The 18585-nt window shown below is 46.1% G+C and overlaps 1 protein-coding gene across 19 annotated transcripts in view; it reads left to right on the top strand.

The window, feature by feature from the left end:
* The window catches only part of KDM5B (lysine demethylase 5B), a 183698-nt gene extending 167854 nt beyond the window's left edge, over positions 1-15844 (top strand). For 14 of the 19 annotated variants that reach the window (XM_043533827.1, XM_037885142.2, XM_043533825.1 and 11 more), the window contains 4 exons: positions 38-149; positions 10400-10554; positions 11097-11423; positions 14958-15844. In XM_043533827.1, coding sequence (XP_043389762.1) covers positions 38-149; positions 10400-10554; positions 11097-11423; positions 14958-15089 — 726 coding nt within the window. In that variant the 3' untranslated portion in view covers positions 15090-15844. Of the gene's footprint in view, positions 1-37; positions 150-10399; positions 10555-11096; positions 11424-13896; positions 14170-14957 lie in introns of those variants that run through there. The other 5 variants (XM_043533829.1, XM_043533823.1, XM_043533828.1 and 2 more) reach the window with 3 other exon arrangements.
* Positions 15845-18585: the final 2741 nt, after the last annotated feature.

Raw genomic sequence — 18585 nt, forward strand, 5'->3', positions numbered from 1 at the left:
AAAAAAATGTGTTTAATAAATATTTCTGTTCCCTTAGGTATCTCAGACAATTGGTGCAATGTCTTTTTCTCTGCCTCACGACTGGGATAACAGAACCATGTCTTTACATGCTCCCTTTTCTTCAGGACAGAACTGCATTCCCTTTCATGGTTTGTTATACTTCACTTACATTTTTCAGTGTATGACTGGGAGATCTGAAGTATAAACATGCATGCCCTGCCTTGTTCTCCAGTTCTTGCTTTTGAGTCATAGAGAGCAGAAGGATTTGTTCATAAAGACAGTTTGGGCTGAAACACAAGCTGGGAAGCCAGATGAATGGGCTTCATCTTTCTAAGGCAGGCCTCATAGTCTAGGAGCATGTTAATTCTGTGGGCAAGTTAATGGTAGAAAGGTAAGGGATATGTCATTTTATTGGTAAATATCTACAGAATCATAATTTCAGTGGTGTCACCTTCAGCGCGGGGGGGTGAGAAACTGTATGAGGCAAGTCACTTTTAGTGAGAATGTTGCATGGAAAATAAAGGTAAGTGGTACATTGACACAAAAGATGGCCCTGCATATGATATTGCATATCACATTGAGTGTCATACCAAGAATGTATGTAATGTGGTGTGTTTTAAAAAAGAAAAATAGAAACATACTTATTTTTCTACTGCAAACTGTGGGACTCAGCTGGAATTGATAAGTTGCCACGTATAGGCTTTGAATGGGATTGAAGAGGAACAAATGCTTAGCAGAAAGGCTCTTAAAGCATTTATTGAAGATGAACTATGGGATGTGGACACAGTTCTAGCAATCCTGTCTGCAGAAATGAAAAACAGTGCATATCCTTAAAAGCTCCAAAAGATGTGGCACTATCAAAAGCAAATGCATGTCTTGCATGGTCTTTCTAAGCCAGCACTTACTGACAATGTGACTGGTACCTGACTGCAGCCGAGGCCTTTCTGCATAGCAATCATAGAGAGTATGGTTGAGGTACAAGCTCTCAACAAACAGTTAACACCTGCCAAGACTTGGCTGAACATTTCATTATGAAGACATAAAGAAAATACTGAACCTATGGCAAAGTCCATCTCCTGTTCGAAATGAATGCAGAGGAATCAATTAAAAAAATATTTAAAAAAAAAAAAAAAGAAGAAAAAAAAGAAGAGACTTCATGGTGTTGCACCTATTCCGTACAAAATCATTGACTCCACGAACATCTCCAATCTCACAATGAAGAAGTTACTGTCACATACTCTCATGAAGGACAGGTTAACCCTATACTTTACAGGAAAAACGCTCCAGCATGTGAAAAATTGCTCAAAGAATTTTGTCATTTCATGGTGTAATGAAGCTACTTCCTCACACTATTCAGTGGTGTTCCTTCATAGTTCCTATCAGGAGGCTGTCATTAAAATTATGTTGCATGCCATCAATATCGCAGAGAGAGGTGCTGCTGAACTCCAGATTTTTGTATAAGACACACATGTTCTAGTGCTCTCTGTGAGGCACTACCCAAAACTTCCGCAAGATTGTTTTTTGTGCTTGCTGTTGGGGAACAAAATTGCTGTATGTCCCTAAGGCTATGTCTACACTACGAAAGTACTCCGATTTTATAGAAGTCGATTTTTGGGAGCAGACTGTATAAAGTCGAGTGCATGCGTCCACACTAAGCGCATTAATTCAGTGGTGTGTGTCCACAGTACCGTGGCAAATGTCGACATTCCCAGCGGTGCACTGTGAGTAGCTATCCCACAGTTTCCGCAGTCCCTGCTGCCCATTGGAATTCTGGGCTGAGCTCCCAATGCCTGATGAGGCCAAAAATTTGTCACGGGTGGTTATGCGTAAATGTCGTCAGTCAACCTTCCCTCCCTCCATGAAAACAACAGCAGACAATCATTTCGCGCCCTTTTCCCTGCATTGCCCGAATGGACGCCATAGCACGGCAAGCATGGAACCCATTCAATTCACCACAGCAGTTATAACCACTGTAAACACCTCGCGCATTATCGTGCAGTTTATGCAGAACCAGCACCTGAAAAACCAGGTGAGGAGGCGACGGCAGTGCGATGATGAGGACAAGAACACAGATTTCTCTAAAACCGCAGTCCCCAGCAATTTGGAGATCATGGTGTTACTGGGGCAGGCTCATCCTATGGAACGCCGATTCTGGGCCCGGGAAACAAGCACAGAGTGATGGGACCACATAATGTTGCAGGTTTGGGATGATTCCCAGTGGCTCCGAAACTTTCGCGTGCATAAGGGCACTTTCATGGAACTTTGTTACTTGCTTTCCCGTGCCCTGAAGCGCAAGAATACCAAGATGAGAGCAGCCCTCACAGTTCACAAGCGAGTGGCAATAGCCCTGTGGAGGCTTGCAATGCCAGACAGCTACCGGTCAGTCGGTAATCAATTTGGAGTGGGCAAATCTACTGTGGGGGTTGCTGTGATGCAAGTAGCCAATGCAGTCATTGAGCTGCTGCTATCAAAGGTAGTGACTCTGAGAAATGTGCAGGTCATACTAGATGGCTTTGCTGCAATGGGCTTCCCTAACTGTGGTGGGGCTATAGACAGAATGCATATCTCTATCTTGGGACCGGACAACCAGGGCAGCCAGTACATAAACTGCAAGGGGTACTTTTCAATGGTGCTGCAAGCACTGGTGAATCAGAAGGAACGTTTCACCAACATCAACGTGGGATGGCTGGGAAAGGTTCATGATGCTCGCGTCTTCAGGAAATCTGGTCTGTTTAAATGGCTGCAGGAAGGGATTTACTTCCCAGACCAGAAAAAAACTGTTGGGGATGTTGAAATGCCAATAGTTATCCTTGGGGACCCAGTCTACCCCTTAATGCCCTGGCTCATGAAGCCATACACAGGCACCCTGGACCGTAGTAAGGAGTTGTTCAACTGTAGGCTGAGCAAGTGCAGAATGGTGGTAGAGTGTGCATTTGGACATTTAAAGGGTTGCTGGCGCAGTTTACTGACTTGCTCAGACCTCAGCGAAACCAATATTCCCTTTGTTATTGCTGCTTGCTGTGTGCTTCACAATCTCTGTGAGAGTAAGGGGGAGACGTTTATGGCGGGGTGGGAGGTTGAGGTAAATTGCCTGGCCGCTGAATACGCGCAGCCAGACACCAGGGCGGTTAGAAGAGCTCAGCAGGAAGGGCTGCGCATCAGAGAAGCTTTGAAAACCAGTTTCATGACTGGCCAGGGTACTGTGTGACACTTCTGTTTGTTTCTCCTTGATGAAAACCCGCCCCCTTGGTTGACTCTAAATTCCCTATAAGCCACCCGCCCTCCCCCCTTCAATCACAGCTTGCTTCCAAAGGAAATAAAGTCACTATCATTTTAAAAAACATGTATTCTTTATTAATTGATTATAAAAATAGGGAGATAACTCACAAGGTAGTCTGGGTAGGGTGTGGTAGGAGGGAAGGAAAAGGCAACTTTAAAATTTGTTGAATGACAGCCTTCTGTTGCTTGGGCTGTCCACTGGGGTGGAGTGGTTGGGTGCCTGGAGCCTCCCCCTCCCCCTCCCCCGCGTTCTTGGGCATCTGGGTGAGGAGGCTATGGAACCTGGGGAGGAGTGAGGGTGGTTAAACAGGGGCTGCAGCGGCAGTCTGTGGTCCTGCTGCCGTTCATGAACCTCCACCAGATGCCGGAGCATGTCCGTTTGATCCCGCAGTAGACCCACCTTTGCCTCATGCCTCCTCTGATCTTCCTGCCGCCACTTCTCCTCACATTCATCAGCCACTTTCCTGTACTCTGCTGTTGTGACTCTCCACACATTCTGCTGAACTTTGTCAGTGCCGGACGACTGCATGAGCTCAGAGAACACTTCATCGCGCATGCGTTTTTTCGCCGCCTTATCTGAGATAGCCTTTGGGACGGAGGAGGGAGGCTTGAAACATTTGCAGCTGCTGGAGGAAAAAAGGGAGTGAAGTATTTAAAAAGATACATTTTATAGAACAATGGCTATACTCTTTCACGGTGAATAACACTATTCACATTACATAACACATGTGATTTTGGTACAAGGTCTCATTTTGCATCTTATATGGAGTGCCTGCGGCTTTCGTGTTAGAAATCGTAGAATCATAGAATATCAGGGTTGGAAGGGACCTCAGGAGGTCATCTAGTCCAACCCCCTGCTCAAAGCAGGACCAATCCCCAACTAAATCGTCCCAGCCAGGGCTTTCAAGCCTGACCTTAAAAACCTCTAAGGAAGGAGATTCCACCACCTCCCTAGGTAACGCATTCCACTGTTTCACCACCCTCCTAGTGAAAAAGTTTTTCCTAATATCCAACCTAAACCTCCCCCACTGCAACTTGAGACCGTTACTCCTTGTTCTGTCATCAGCTACCACTGAGAACAGTCTAGATCCATCCTCTTTGGAACCCCCTTTCAGGTAGTTGAAAGCAGCTATCAGATCCCCCCTCATTCTTCTCTTCCGCAGACTAAACAATCCCAGTTCCCTCAGCCTCTCCTCATAAGTCATGTGTTCCAGTCCCCTAATCATTGTTGTTGCCCTTTGCTGGACTCTTTCCAATTTTTCCACATCCTTCTTGTAGTGTGGGGCCCAAAACTGGACACAGTACTCCAGATGAGGCCTCACCAATGTCGAATAGAGGGGAACGATCACATCCCTCAATCTGCTGGCAATGCCCCTACATATACATCCCAAAATGCCATTGGCCTTCTTGGCAACTAGCGCACACTGTTGACTCATATCTAGTTTCTCATCCACTGTAACCCCCTAGGTCCTTTTCTGCAGAACTGATGCCGAGCCATTCGGTCCCTAGTCTGTAGCAGTGCATGGGATTCTTCCATCCTAAGTGCAGGACTCTGCACTTGTCCTTGTTGAACCTCATCAGATTTCTTTTGGCCCAATCCTCTAATTTGTCTAGAGCCCTCTGTATCCTATCCCTACCCTCCAGCGTATCTACCTTTCCTCCCAGTTTAGTGTCATCTGCAAATTTGCTGAGGGTGCAATCCACACCATCCTCCAGATCATTAATGAAGATATTGAACAAAACCAGCACCAGGACCGACCCTTGGGGCACTCCACTTGATACCGGCTACCAACTGGACATGGAGCCATTGATCACTAACCGTTGAGCCCGATAATCTAGCCAACTTTCTATCCACCTTATAGTCCATTCATCCAGCCCATACTTCTGTAACTTGCTGGCAAGAATACTGTGGGAGACCGTGTTGAAAGCTTTGCTAAAGTCAAGGAACAACATGTCCACCCCTTTCCGCTCATCCACAGAGCCAGTTATCTCATCATAGAAGGCAATTAGATTAGTCAGGCATGACTTGCCCTTGGTGAATCCATGCTGACTGTTCCTGATCACTTTCCTCTCCTCTAAGTGCTTCAGAATTGATTCCTTGAGGACCTGCTCCATGATTTTTCCAGAGACTGAGGTGAGGCTGACTGGCCTGTAGTTCCCAGGATCCTCCTTCTTCCCTTTTTTAAAAATGGGCACTACATTAGCCTTTTTCCAGTCATCCGGGACTTCCCCAGATCGCCATGAGTTTTCAAAGATAATGGCCAATGGCTCTGCAATCACATCCGCCAACTCCTTTAACACTCTCGGATGCAGCGCATCCGGCCCCATGGACTTGTGCTCGTCCAGCTTTTCTAAATAGTCCCGAACCACTTCTTTCTCCACAAAGGGCTGGTCACCTCCTCCCCATGCTGTGCTGCCCAGTGCAGTAGTCTGGGAGCTGACCTTGTTTGTGAAGACAGAGGCAAAAAAAGCATTGAGTACATTAGCTTTTTCCACATCCTCTGTCACTAGGTTGCCTCCCTCATTCAGTAAGGGGCCCACACTTTCCTTGACTTTCTTCTTCTTGCCAACATACCTGAAGAAACCCTTCTTGTTACTCTTAACATCTCTTGCTGGCTGCAACTCCAGGTGTGATTTGGCCTTCCTGATTTCACTCCTGCATCCCCGAGCAATATTTTTATACTCTTCCCTGGTCATTTGAACAATCTTCCACTTCTTGTAAGCTTCTTTTTTGTGTTCAATATCAGCAAGGATTTCACTGTTAAGCCAAGCTGTCTGTCTGCCATATTTACTATTCTTTCTAGCATCGGGATGGTTTGTCCCTGTAACCTCAATAAGGATTCTTTAAAATACAGCCAGCTCTCCCGGACTCCTTTCCCCCTCATGTTATTCTCCTAGGGGATCCTGCCCATCAGAAAAACAGACTTTGACTCCCTCAGGGAACTGAAGTCCAGGGTCCATATTCTGCTGCTCTCCTTTCTTCCCTTTGTCAGGATTCTGAACTTGACCATCTCATGGTCACTGCCTCCCAGGTTCCCATCCACTTTAGCTTCCCCTACTAATTCTTCCCAGTTTGTGAGCAGCAGGTCAAGAAGAGCTCTGCCCCTAGTTGGTTCCTCCAGCAATTGCACCAGGAAATTGTCCCCTACCCTTTCCAAAAACTTCCTGGATTGTCTGTGCACCGCTGTATTGCTCTCCCAGCAGATATCAGGGTGATTGAAGTCTACCATGAGAACCAGGGCCTGCGATCTAGTAACTTCTGTTAGTTGCCGGAAGAAAGCCTCGTCCACCTCATCCCCCTGGTCCAGTGATCACACACGCAGTGCCGGACAACAGAATTCTGCTTGCAGGCGGCCATGGTAAGCCATAGTATTTTGGCTTCTGCAACCTTCATAACAGCAGCGCCCTCCTCTCCCATACCAAGCAAAGCGCGTTGTTGGCCATTTAGTGCTGCGGTTTTCCTGTTAATGTGCAGCGGCAGAAACCAAACTAACCCCTCGCATCCAATTCTCTGGAATGATTGCTTTACCCCTCACCCCACCGCGTGGCTGGTATCAGGGAAGATCCCTGCTAGCCAAACGTGAACAGCTCTGCGCCAATGCACCCCTGTCCCCCCCAACGTGGCTAACTGTGGGGAGGATTTCTTTTCAGCCACAGGCAAACAGCCCACCTCTGAATGTCCCCTTAATTAAATTCCCTTATTTCAACCAGGTTACCCTGAACGATATCACTCTCCTGAGAATAACAGAGAGAGATAAAGAATGGATGTTGCTTGAATGCCAGCAAACGCCAGGACCATACTTTGCCAGGCTTTGTCATGCAATGATACCAGATTACCACGCCATGCTAGTGGCAAGTAAAGTGTCCTACCATGGCGGATGGAATAAGGCTGCTCTCCCCAGAAACCTTCTGCAAAGGCTTTAGAGTACCTCCAGGAGAGCTTCATGGAGATGTCCCTGGAAGATTTCCACTCCATCCCCAGACATGTTAACAGACTTTTCCAGTAGCTGTACAGACCATGAATGCATCCCAAGTCCTCAGGGCTACTTAATCATTAAACGCTTGCTTTTATAACATGTATTATATTTAAAAAGGTACATTCACCAGAAGTCCCTTCTCTGGCTTCGTTGGGTTGGGAGGGTATGTCAGTCAGGATGATAAAAAGATCCTGGCTGTCGGGGAGAGCGGTGTGCTGTGTGCTCTCCTCAAGCTCATCCTCCTCCTCCTCATCTTCCCCGTTCACAAAATCCTCAGGCATGGCGGAGAGTACCCCATCATCGGAGTCCACGGACAGGGGTGGGGTAGTGGTGGCGGGCCCCCTAGAATTGCACGCAGCTCAGCGTAGAAGTGGCATGTCTGGGGCTCTGTCCCGGAGCGTCCGTTTGATTCTTTGGTTTTCTGGTACGCTTGTCTGAGCTCCTTAAGTTTCACGCGGCACTGTGTTGTGTCCTTGTTGTAGCCTCTGTCCCTCATGGCCTTGGAGATTTTTTGAAATGTTTTGGCATTTTGTCTTTTGGAACGTAATTCTGATAGCACGGATTCCTCTCCCCATACAGCGATCAGATCCACTACCTCCCTTTCGGTCCATGCTGGAGCTCTTTTTCAATTCTGGCACTGCATGGGTCACCTGTGCTGATGAGCTTGCCTGCCCAAACAGGAAATGAGATTCAAAAGTTCCCGGGGCTTTTCCTGTACACCTGGCCAATACACATGAGTTCAGAGTGCTGTCTAGAGTGGTCACAGTGGTGCACTGTGGGATAGCTCCTGGAGGCCAATACCTTCGAATTACATCCACGTTAACCCCAATTCGAAATGGCGATGTCGATTTCAGTGCTAATCCCCTTGTTGGGGAGGAGTACAGAAATAGGTTTTAAGAGCCCTTTATGTCGGAAAAAAATGGCTTCATCGTGTGGACGGGTCCAGGGTTAATTCGATTTAATGCTGCTAAATCCGACATAAACTCATAGTGTAGACCAGGCATAAGAGATGTTTTCCTATTACTCAGACTATTAAAAGTCGTTGCACTGCCAGGCTTCCACGCCCTCTCAGGATGTGACGCTACTGGAAGGTTGACTGGAAAGACCAAATTATCTTAGTGGACAGTATTTGATTCAGCCTCCGAAGATACTCTGCTTGCTCTGAAGATGCTTGGAATGGCTGAGACAGTCACTTATGAGGTCATAAATGCACTGGAGGCATTCATGTGCCTGGCTTACCATTTGAAGACCAGGATTATGACGCTTGCAGAGCTGTGTTGGTGGATGTTTTCCAAGAAGCAGACAAACTGAGAAAAATTGCCACTAAGACGGGGTGCAATTATACCTGCTATTAAGAGGGCAAATGTCAAGCAATGGAATGGCTCTGGGATGATTTAGCGCATCCAAAATTACCCTTCCCATGGATGGGTCTTGGAGGATGGACTGATCGTATCAGTTACGTGTGAAATATGATGCACTTCTAAATCAATCTTTCAGCTAATCAACTGCTTGTGCAAAGACCAGATGATAACCACTCTGCAAGTGTCAGACCAGAAACGTGCCTTGTATGGAGATGTGCAAGAGCAGCATGGATGAGGATCAGTGTGATGTGTTTAGCAGTGGTTCCCTAGACAGAGACAACACTGATGATGACTTTGATGAGTAAATGTTTTTAGTCCTACATGACCAGGCTGACTTCCCTAGGTTTACCAAAAGTCAACGTCTCTTTTGTTATGTAAGCAATGCATCCCTCTTTTAAAGTATAATTGTTCTAGGTTTGTCACGTTTGGCACCAGTGGTCCATGGAAGAAAGGTCTTTCGAATGATACCCAACTTGACCCATTTCCAACAACATTGTATTATCAAAAATTCCATCAATCGGAGGGCCTGGACCTGGGAGCCAGGTGGGCAGTGAGTGGCCGCTGCCATGCTGTAGAGGGTGACACCATTGAAATTAAGCTTCTGTAGATTTTTACTAATCAAATGACACCTCCATTATCTTACTGATCTGTTTCCTAGCATGGATGGTCTAATGTGGACCAAACCAGTATAGGGCCTAGTACAAATGGCATCTTTCCACTTCTCTCAAAAGCCACCCTTGTTGCTTCCTGCCTTTTACTCCAGACATCTGCTGCTTCAGATGCCAAGGTCTGGCCTTATATTTAGTTTTTACTTTTGTGCGCTGTTAATATGGAACTTAACTGTAGTAATAATTGTACGTTTACTTGCATACTCCAATTTAGAACAGTCTTTTGAGAACGTTATGGTGTAAATTTAAACAAGGAGATGCTCTAAAACTCCACAGTCAATTATGGATTCAGTACACATTTCATTTGCACAGACTCCTTGTACAAAAATGTTAACGCGTTTACATAAGAATTTTGAGTAAACTGCTTTAAAAGCTCAATGGAAAAGACTGCTGTATTAAAGCTTAACAGTAATTATACAGTGAGAAACAGTTTCAGGTATCAACCTTTAGCTTCAGTTAGAGATTTACAAAAGTATTGTATTAGTAACTTCCCCCTCCCATACTTGGCTTCACTGTGGATTCTCTCCATGGTTTTGTATCTGATTCACCTTTTTCTTTTGTGATTCTGAAAATCTTTCTCCTTTGATTCAAAGGACCATTATTTAACTCACTCCCTCATTGGTCCTGCTTTGAGCAGGGGGTTGGACTAGATGACCTCCTGAGGTCCCTTCCAACCCTGATATTCTATGATTCTATGATTCATGTTGCTTCAAATTGGTAAGAAGCAGCCAAGACAGATGCCTGTCCCTCAGCCTATCAGCTGAGACAGAAATCGTAACCCAGACACTGAATAAGTCATTTTTATGATGGTGACCCAGAGAGTTTGAGAGTGGCCATTCCCAGTAAAAGTCTCCACCACCATATGGCAGTCCACAAGTTACTGCACAGGCCTTCATCTTTTCTTTAGTTACACTGTTATAATTAGAGATGAATAGTGAAGTATCTGACAAGATTTATTAGCAATGATTTGCACAAAGACGGTTAAGCATAAAAAATCTTCCCCAAATTTTCTTTTTTATTGATTTATGTACTATTGGGAAAGAATTTTCTAAATCTCTGTATTTATCACAAGCCTTAACATTAGAAAATTATAATATCTGTTTTGTCGTTGTAGTCATTAGCGCAGAGCTGGATGAGCTGATGATGGAAGCCCATTTGCTACAGGTTTCACTGCCTGAAATACAAGAGCTCTACCAGATCTTATTCACAAAGCAGAGCCCTGTTCTGCAAACAGAACAGAGGTCAGCAATAGGACCAACAAATGAAAAGGCAGGTATCTGACAACACCACAGATCCCTCTGTTTGGGGCCCTTCTCAAGCAGAGAGGTTCTGGCTGGAATCCGTAAACTTCAGAAGTGTGTGTGTGTCTTCAGGAGGGGTTGGGAACTTTGTACAACTCTCTGCAGGTTTCTCTGTCTGTGAATATAATTTGTGCTGCATTTCTGCATCCTGAAACTCCATTTGCTGCTCATTTGTATGACTTAATTATGGCCATTCTGATTCTAATAGTAACCAGATACTAATGAGTCCAGTGGGGAAGAGGAAGTTTTTCCTTGGAAACTGGAAACTTGTAAAGCTGCTTTGGAGGAGAGAGAGAGAGAAAGGAGGGAGTCATTCAGTCATTCCAACTCTTGCTTTGACCCAATATTCAGCCCTTAAGAATAGCTGCAGGTTGAGTGTGTTTAGTGTGCCATAGAAGGCGGCCCTCCTTTCAGTGTAGCAATGGATGGGTGATATGTTGGAGGGGAAGATAGATCACTGAATAACGGATTAGAGTCCTTAGGGTTTTGCTTCAATATCCTTCTCACTAGAACGAGTGCTGCCGGGGGAAGAGAGATGGAGTTGGTTCTGCGGAGAGAAAATTAAAGAGGCGCTTTGAAAGAGAGGGTTTCTGTGGTGAGAAGAGAGCAAGAGTAAAAAAACTGAGAACACCCAAAAAGAAGAAATTGAAACTGAATCCCTCCAAGGATCTCAGCAATAGCAAACTGGAGAGAGAGCGAGAACGACTGTTTGAGGCGCAGCGCTCCAGCGAAAGCCACTTGCTTCCCTTGGATATGTCATTCTCTGAGCAGGAGGACTCGGAGGGTGAAGATGCAATCTGCCCTGCGGTGAACTGCCTGCAGCCTGAAGGAGATGAGGTCAGTTCATGGGAAACCTGCTGTGGGGGCACTGAATGCAGGGAGCAGGTGATATCGTAACTGCTCCCTAATCCTTTTGTTAGACCAACATTATCAACAAAGAGAGTGAGAGCTATTTCAGACACTGGGCACCTGGAAAACCTGAGGAGCTCATCCTTGCCTTCAGTCTCTTCCTCACAGGCACTTTTCTTTGAGTACCTGGCAACTATTGGAACCACTTAGAGTAGAATGGTTTCAGAGTAACAGCCGTGTTAGTCTGTATTCGCAAAAAGAAAAGGAGTACTTGTGGCACCTTAGAGACTAACTAGTTTATTTGGTTAGTCTCTAAGGTGCCACAAGTACTCCTTTTCTTTTTTAGAGTAGAATCACATTCTCACAGGAACTTCTCCCAATGTCTCCAATAGCTCACTTTTCAGGTAGACAGAAGTAGCTCTAAAAGGGCCATTTGGCAGCTGGCTGCTGCTTGCTGCATCTCCCTCCTGTTCAGCTGGTCAGTTCTCCCCTCACTGAACTGGCACATTCTCCCACCAGGAATCTAACTCAACTTTTTTCTTTCCTTTCTCCTATTAAGCTTGGAGGGAGGTCCTTATAATTCTGGGTTTCTTACAATCCTACTGTTTCTTTGACAGAAAAGCTACGACTGTTTCTCCTTAAAGGCCGCTTGAAAGGCTGTTTTTAAAAATCTTAGGTTGTCTACACACACAATTTCCACCATCTAAATCAGTTTCTCAATTGAAATATCAAAATCAACCCAAGCCCCTTTGTGTGGACACTCCTAAATCAGTTTAAGAATGTTTGATGCCAATTTAATGTAGTTTGGCTTGCCACCAAATTAAACTAAATTGATATTAGTCACGTTATGGGTGCAGCTGACCTGCCCATTGTCAGGCTAAACCCATGCCTCACTTTCCCCACTGGCTGGATAGTTCAGGCTGAACCAAAAAAATCCCCTTTCCAGGGTAGACAGAGTCCAAAAAGGCAAACCATACCAAATTCATTGGGTACTGCCCCCTCAGAGCCTTGGAGCACCTTCATTTTCTCAAGGATTCTCCCCTCTTAATGCAAGGGTCTCAAATGGGCCTTTAAGTCTTCTTTGGTAGGCTTCTTCCTTTAGCACTTTCCTCTTGCAAAGATCAGCACACCTGCCCATCCTTCATCTCCTCCTTGACAGAGAGAAACTCAGCAAGTCCTACCATATCCCTGATTCTCCCCGCCCCACCCCGACTGAGGAAAGTAGGTCTTTTTATCGCCAACATGCTTTAGCATCTAATGGTTACTGGGCTACAAGTCCCAGAATTTCTCTGTTGTTGGGAGAAACCATGTCTCAGGAGAAAGCTGAACTCTCTGAAAGGTATAAGCTCTGTGATACCACTAGTAAACCAATTTGTGTGCCCATACAAAGGGGGTTTCTCTAATTTAACTGAATCAGTTTCTAACTCAATTTAGTTTAATTCGTGTGATTGCTGAGAGTGGCTAAGGCAGCAGTTCTCAACCCGTGGCCCATGCAGCTGTGTGCTAAAAAAATTCAAAATTTGCTGCTCTCGTCTGATAGGGGGTGGGGCTGGCTGAGCAGGAGACAGCATCTGGCAGCCGGCAGGAGCCCTCCTGCAGGCTGCCAGATGCTAAGAGGGGGCTGGTGAGTGCAGCAAGGAGGTGGGGGGCAGGGAGCAGGAGAGTGGGACTCCGAGCAGGATTGTCGGGGGGGGGGCGGCACTCGGCTGTGAGGGAGTGGGTGGTGCTGGGAACCAGAGGTTTGTGAGGTGCCAGGTTTTAGCTGCCTGGGGCTCCACTCCTGGCCCAGCATAGGGGTCCTGGCTACCTGACCCCATGTGGCAGGGTCCCAGGGTCCGGCTGCCCAGCCTCGCACCGTGGGGTCTGGGTCCCCCGCCCAGGGCACCACTCCTGGCCCCCTCTGTGGAAGGGTCTCTGAGCAGGGGGGCGCGCTGGGCATAGGGGACTGTAGAGGGTTGGGGGGCGTACTGTGGTTCTCAACCTGTGGCCCACATAACACATTGAGAACCACTGAGCTAAGCCCTTAGTGATGCTGTAAGAACAATGCATGGAGCTCAGCCATTGGTCCTCCCTACATCTCTCACAGGTAATATGGAATGAGGATTTTTTCAAACAGAAATTTTCATGATGAGGTCACAGGGCAGAGCGAACAACTTCTTGGCCTACATCCCTTTGGGTTTCAAATTATGCTGTTCTTATTAGAGGGACACAGTAGATTCAAAACTTTATATTGCTTTATGTACATTTGTTCTCAGCTCTTGTTAAGTTACATCAGCTTCTGAAAGTAACAGTGATTTAGACAGAGAACTCCTTCAGTTCGTCTGGTAACTTTGGGCCAGATTTTTAAAGATGTTTAAGGGCCAAAAGATGCAAATAAGCACCTAGTGGGATTTTCAGAATCACCTAGTGCCTAACTCCCCACATGATGACATCCCTGTCCATTGTTTACACCCTTTCTCAGCCACTCTAGGAGTGTCACCAGTACAGCTTCCCCACAGAGCATGGGAACTAAGATGGTCCCTCTTCCCCACCTGGAACTCTTCCCAAAGTCAGAGAGGAGAGCTAAGCAGTCACTGGGAGCGTATCTTCCCATCCTTTCAGACTCCTACACCAAACCTGGCAGGAGAGTGGAGGAGATGCCAGGAGTGTGTCTGCACTGAGCCAGAGTGATGCAGTGAAGGGATGGCAGGGGGTGCAAGCAGGCTGTGTCTCCATCAATGCCCCTGGGATAAAGGTATATGAAGGTTTCATGGCTTGGGCAGATGGGCAGCAATGGGAGACTCCCTCTCGCCCCTGCATAGCCAAACATAATGAGAGGCAAAGCGGGAGGGTGGAGGCTTCACACAGGCCTCCCTCACTGGGCTGGGAATGATTGGAAGGAAGGAATTCTGCATAGAACTGGAGAGACATGGGCATGTGGAGCCATCCCTGAATTTAGCAGCAAAGAGCATTCCACCCCCACTGCCTGTACAGAAGACTGGGAGAGCACCAGAAGCCCAAGAAAAAAATCTTAGGGCATTAGAGATTGTTGCCCTCATGTTCACCGAGCACAGACACACACCCCTCTATGCAGTACAAAGGAAAGCACCATGTGGCAGCAGGCAAATGATGTGCCCAGTCCCAGGATTGTACATGCACAGCAGGGGCTGAGTTGTATATTCATGCCCCCTTGGTGCCTGTGTTAGTTCCCCTGCTGTTTATGAGGGTTGCACACAGTGATGGGAGAAAAACTTCAAAAAAAACCCCATATTCAAGCCCTCTCCTCAGGGTTTTAAACTGTGTGCGAGTGGTACAGTGGGAGGACACTGCTCTTCACCAAACTGCTTTAGTTACACTTGTGAAACTGACGACACTGCAAGCTGAGTGTGCCCGTAGCAGTCACTAAGCCAGTCCCTCAGGGTAGGATGTTGGCTGGTTCAAGTAGGTAGATTGCTACGAGCTTGAAAATAACTTACCACAGAAGGTTTGCACTTGATTTACTGCCCTTCTCTGAACGCTAATCTGTCTGCTCTTTGCAATTAGGTGGATTGGGTCCAGTGTGATGGCAGCTGCAATCAGTGGTTCCATCAGGTGTGTGTGGGCATTTCTCCAGAGATGGCAGAGAAGGAAGACTACATCTGCATCAGCTGTACTGGGAAGGACTCTCAATATTGAAAGTAAAACTCGCCAGAAGTCATTCAGGACTCCATTAAGGAAGGTTATCAGAATTTCTCCATAAAGTCACAGGGCTGGTGTAAGAGCCAGGCTGCAAATGGTGCTATTTCTATCCTCATGGGATCATTTTTCAGAACTCAAACAATTTTTGACACTTTTGTATTTTTCCCTTGAGCTATTTGTGGTTGTTGAGGTTTGAAATGCTGCCTGTTTAGCAGGGATTTCCTCCAGTTTGGAAGGCATTTGAAACATGCACCTTTTATTGTACAGCAGTAAATTACCTCTCTCTGGGATATACCAGCATACACAATTCAACCTGGTTTCGGTGCAAAAAAACTGCACCATGAATTCCAATAGATCCTCTTTTGAGGATATCCCTTGTTTACTATGTTAACTCTTCAGAAACTTTAGTTTTTTTTCACTTTGTATTTTTTTTTTTTTTTTGATAGGCTAGGTTTATTTATCTGAGCAATAACTTCTGTGTCTGGTTGCAGTGACTGGAATTACAATTCTGAACAGCGTGTTGGTTCTTTTAGCATTGGTTGATGTACAGAAAGCAAATGTTTAGGTCCTAGTGTCACTGATGGACTAGCGCGGGAGAAGACAGAAAAAGCTCTGTAAAGTAATTGCCACCGCTGTATTTTGGCTTTCTCCTTTTTTTGGGTAGCTTGTATCAAATGTTGCCGTTTCTATTGTGGAATAAACCCCTGGTTATGTTATAAAATTAAATGGTGATGTTTTTAGAGAGCTTGAAATGCAGTTTCCCTTTCCTTCATGATCAGTCTTTCCATTCGTGGGCTCCACTTGCTCGAGAAAAGTCCACTATTTATTTATTTATTTTTAAGGAAAAAAGTGAACTAGAAAAGCCACAGTATTTTTTACTCTATTTATGTCTTCAGTGTTGGAAGAAAACAAGATCAAATTGTTCACACTAAATACATTTTTTTAAAAACGTCTATTATTTCAATTCAAAAGGATTTGCTACCAGATTGGGTTAGATAAGGAGTCATAGAATCATAGAATATCAGGGTTGGAAGGGACCTCAGGAGGTCATCTAGTCCAACCCCCTGCTCAAAGCAGGACCAATCCCCAATTAAATCATCCCAGCCAGGGTCAGGTCAAGCCTGACCTTAAAAACTTCTAAGGAAGGAGATTCTACCACCTCCCTAGGTAATGCATTCCAGTGTTTCACCACCCTCCTAGTGAAAAAAGTTTTTCCTAATATCAAACCTAATCCTCCCCCACTGCAACTTGAGACCATTACTCCTTGTCCTGTCCTCTTCTACCACTGAGAATAGTCTAGAACCATCCTCTCTGGAACCACCTCTCAGGTAGTTGAAAGCAGCTATCAAATCCCCCCTCATTCTTCTCTTCCGCAGCTAAACAATCCCAGTTCCCTCAGCCTCTCCTCATAAGTCATGTGTTCCAGAACCCCTAATCATTTTTGCTGCCCTTCGCTTGGACCTCCTCATCCAATTTATCCACGTCCTTTCTTGTAGTGTGGGGCCCAAAACTGGACACAGTACTCCAGATGAGGCCTCACCAATGTCGAATAGAGGGGAATGATCACGTCCCTCGATCTGCTCGCTATGCCCCTACTTATACATCCCAAAATGCCATTGGCCTTCTTGGCAACAAGGGCACACTGCTGACTCATATCCAGCTTCTTGTCCACTGTCACCCCAGGTCCTTTTCTGCAGAACTGCTGCCTAGCCATTCAGTCCCTAGTCTGTAGCTGTGCATTGGGTTCTTCCGTCCTAAGTGCAGGACCCTGCACTTATCCTTATTGAACCTCATCAGATTTCTTTTGGCCCAATCCTCCAATTTGTCTAGGTCCCTCTGTATCCTATCCCTGCCCTCCAGCGTATCTACCACTCCTCCCAGTTTAGTATCATCCGCAAATTTGCTGAGAGTGCAATCCACACCATCATTTATGAAGATATTGAACAAAACCGGCCCCAGGACCGACCCCTGGGGCACTCCACTTGACACCGGCTGCCAACTAGAAAGAGAGAAAGCTGCCAGGGGGATCTCTAGCATGAGAGGTTGGGGGAGGAGCTGCTGCTGCTGTGGGGGTACGAGATACAATTGACTCATCAGAGAACAGGCATGAAGCTGGAGTGGTACAGCTCATCTCCCCCAGTCACATCTAGCTGTTGTCAAAAGGAATGGTTATCCCTAAAGCAGGGTCAGCAGAGCACTTGCTTGTGATCTACAGACAGCTGGCTGATCCCATGGTGTTGGCACTTCCTTGTTTCCAGATCCTTCTACTCATCTTAAGGCTTTTAATGGCAAAGAGCATGGATGCCCATAAAAGCAGCTGGCAACAAGGAAGAGTGAGTCAGTCTAGCTACCTTTGATAGGGACTGCTACTATCAGGACTGCCTTCAGAGGCCAATGAGGGACGGAGAAGAGGTGATGAGGGAAAAAAAGCAAATGCAATTTTAGGTTGCATTAAAGGAGGCATAGCATGCAAGTCATGGGAGGTGACAGTACTGCGCTACTCGGTGCTGGTCAGGCCTCAGCTTGAGTATGGTGTCCAGTTTTGGTCACCAATGTCTAGAAAGGATGTAGAGAAACTGGAAAGGATCCAGAGGTGAGCAACAAAGGTGAACAAAGGGATGGATGCAAGCCATATGAGCAACGGCTGAAGGAACTGGGTATGGTTTATTTTGAAAAGAGGAGATTAAGCGGTCTTCAAATACTTGAAAGGCTGCCATAAAAAAGATGGAGAGAAGTTGTTTTCTTTTGCCAGGGGCAATGGGTACAAACTACAGCAGAGCAGATTTAGATTAAATATCAGAGAAACTTCCTAACTATAAGAACAGTAGGACAATGGAACAAACTGCCTAGGGAAGTCGTGGAAGCTCCTTCATGGGAGGTTTTCAAAAAGAGACTGGATAGCCATCTGTCTTGAGTGGTTTTGTCACAACCAATCCTACATCTTGGCAGGGGATTAGACTAGACTCTTGCGGTCCCTTCTAACCCTATGGTTTTATGATTCTATTAATCAAATACTGTCCAGTAAGAAAATTTTGGCCTTTCGAGTCAACCTTCCAGTAGTTTCACATCCTGAAAGGGTGTGGAAACCTGGCAATGTGACAGCTTTTAATAGTCTGAGTGATAGGAACACATCTCTAAAGGATATACAGCAATTCTCTTCCCCAGCAACAAGCACAAAAAAACGGATTCTTGCAGAAATCTTGACGAGCAGCTCATGGAGACCACTAGAACATTTTCCTGTGCAAATATTTGGACATTAGGAGCACCTCTATATGGGTATGTCTCCACAGCAAATCAAAACCTGCAGCTGGCTCTTATGAGCTGACTTGGGCATGGGCTGTGTGACTGTTTCCTGGTTGTGTAGACTTCTGGGCTCGGACGGGCAGCTGGGCTTTAGGACCCTGCAGGGTGGGAGGGTCCCAGAGCTCAGGCTCCAAGCATAGAGATCTACACAGCCAAGAAGCAGCCCTGAAGACCGAGCCCAAGAGGCTGC

The sequence above is a fragment of the Chelonia mydas genome, chromosome 21 (genome assembly GCF_015237465.2).
Source record: "Chelonia mydas isolate rCheMyd1 chromosome 21, rCheMyd1.pri.v2, whole genome shotgun sequence".
Taxonomy (NCBI): domain Eukaryota; kingdom Metazoa; phylum Chordata; order Testudines; family Cheloniidae; genus Chelonia; species Chelonia mydas.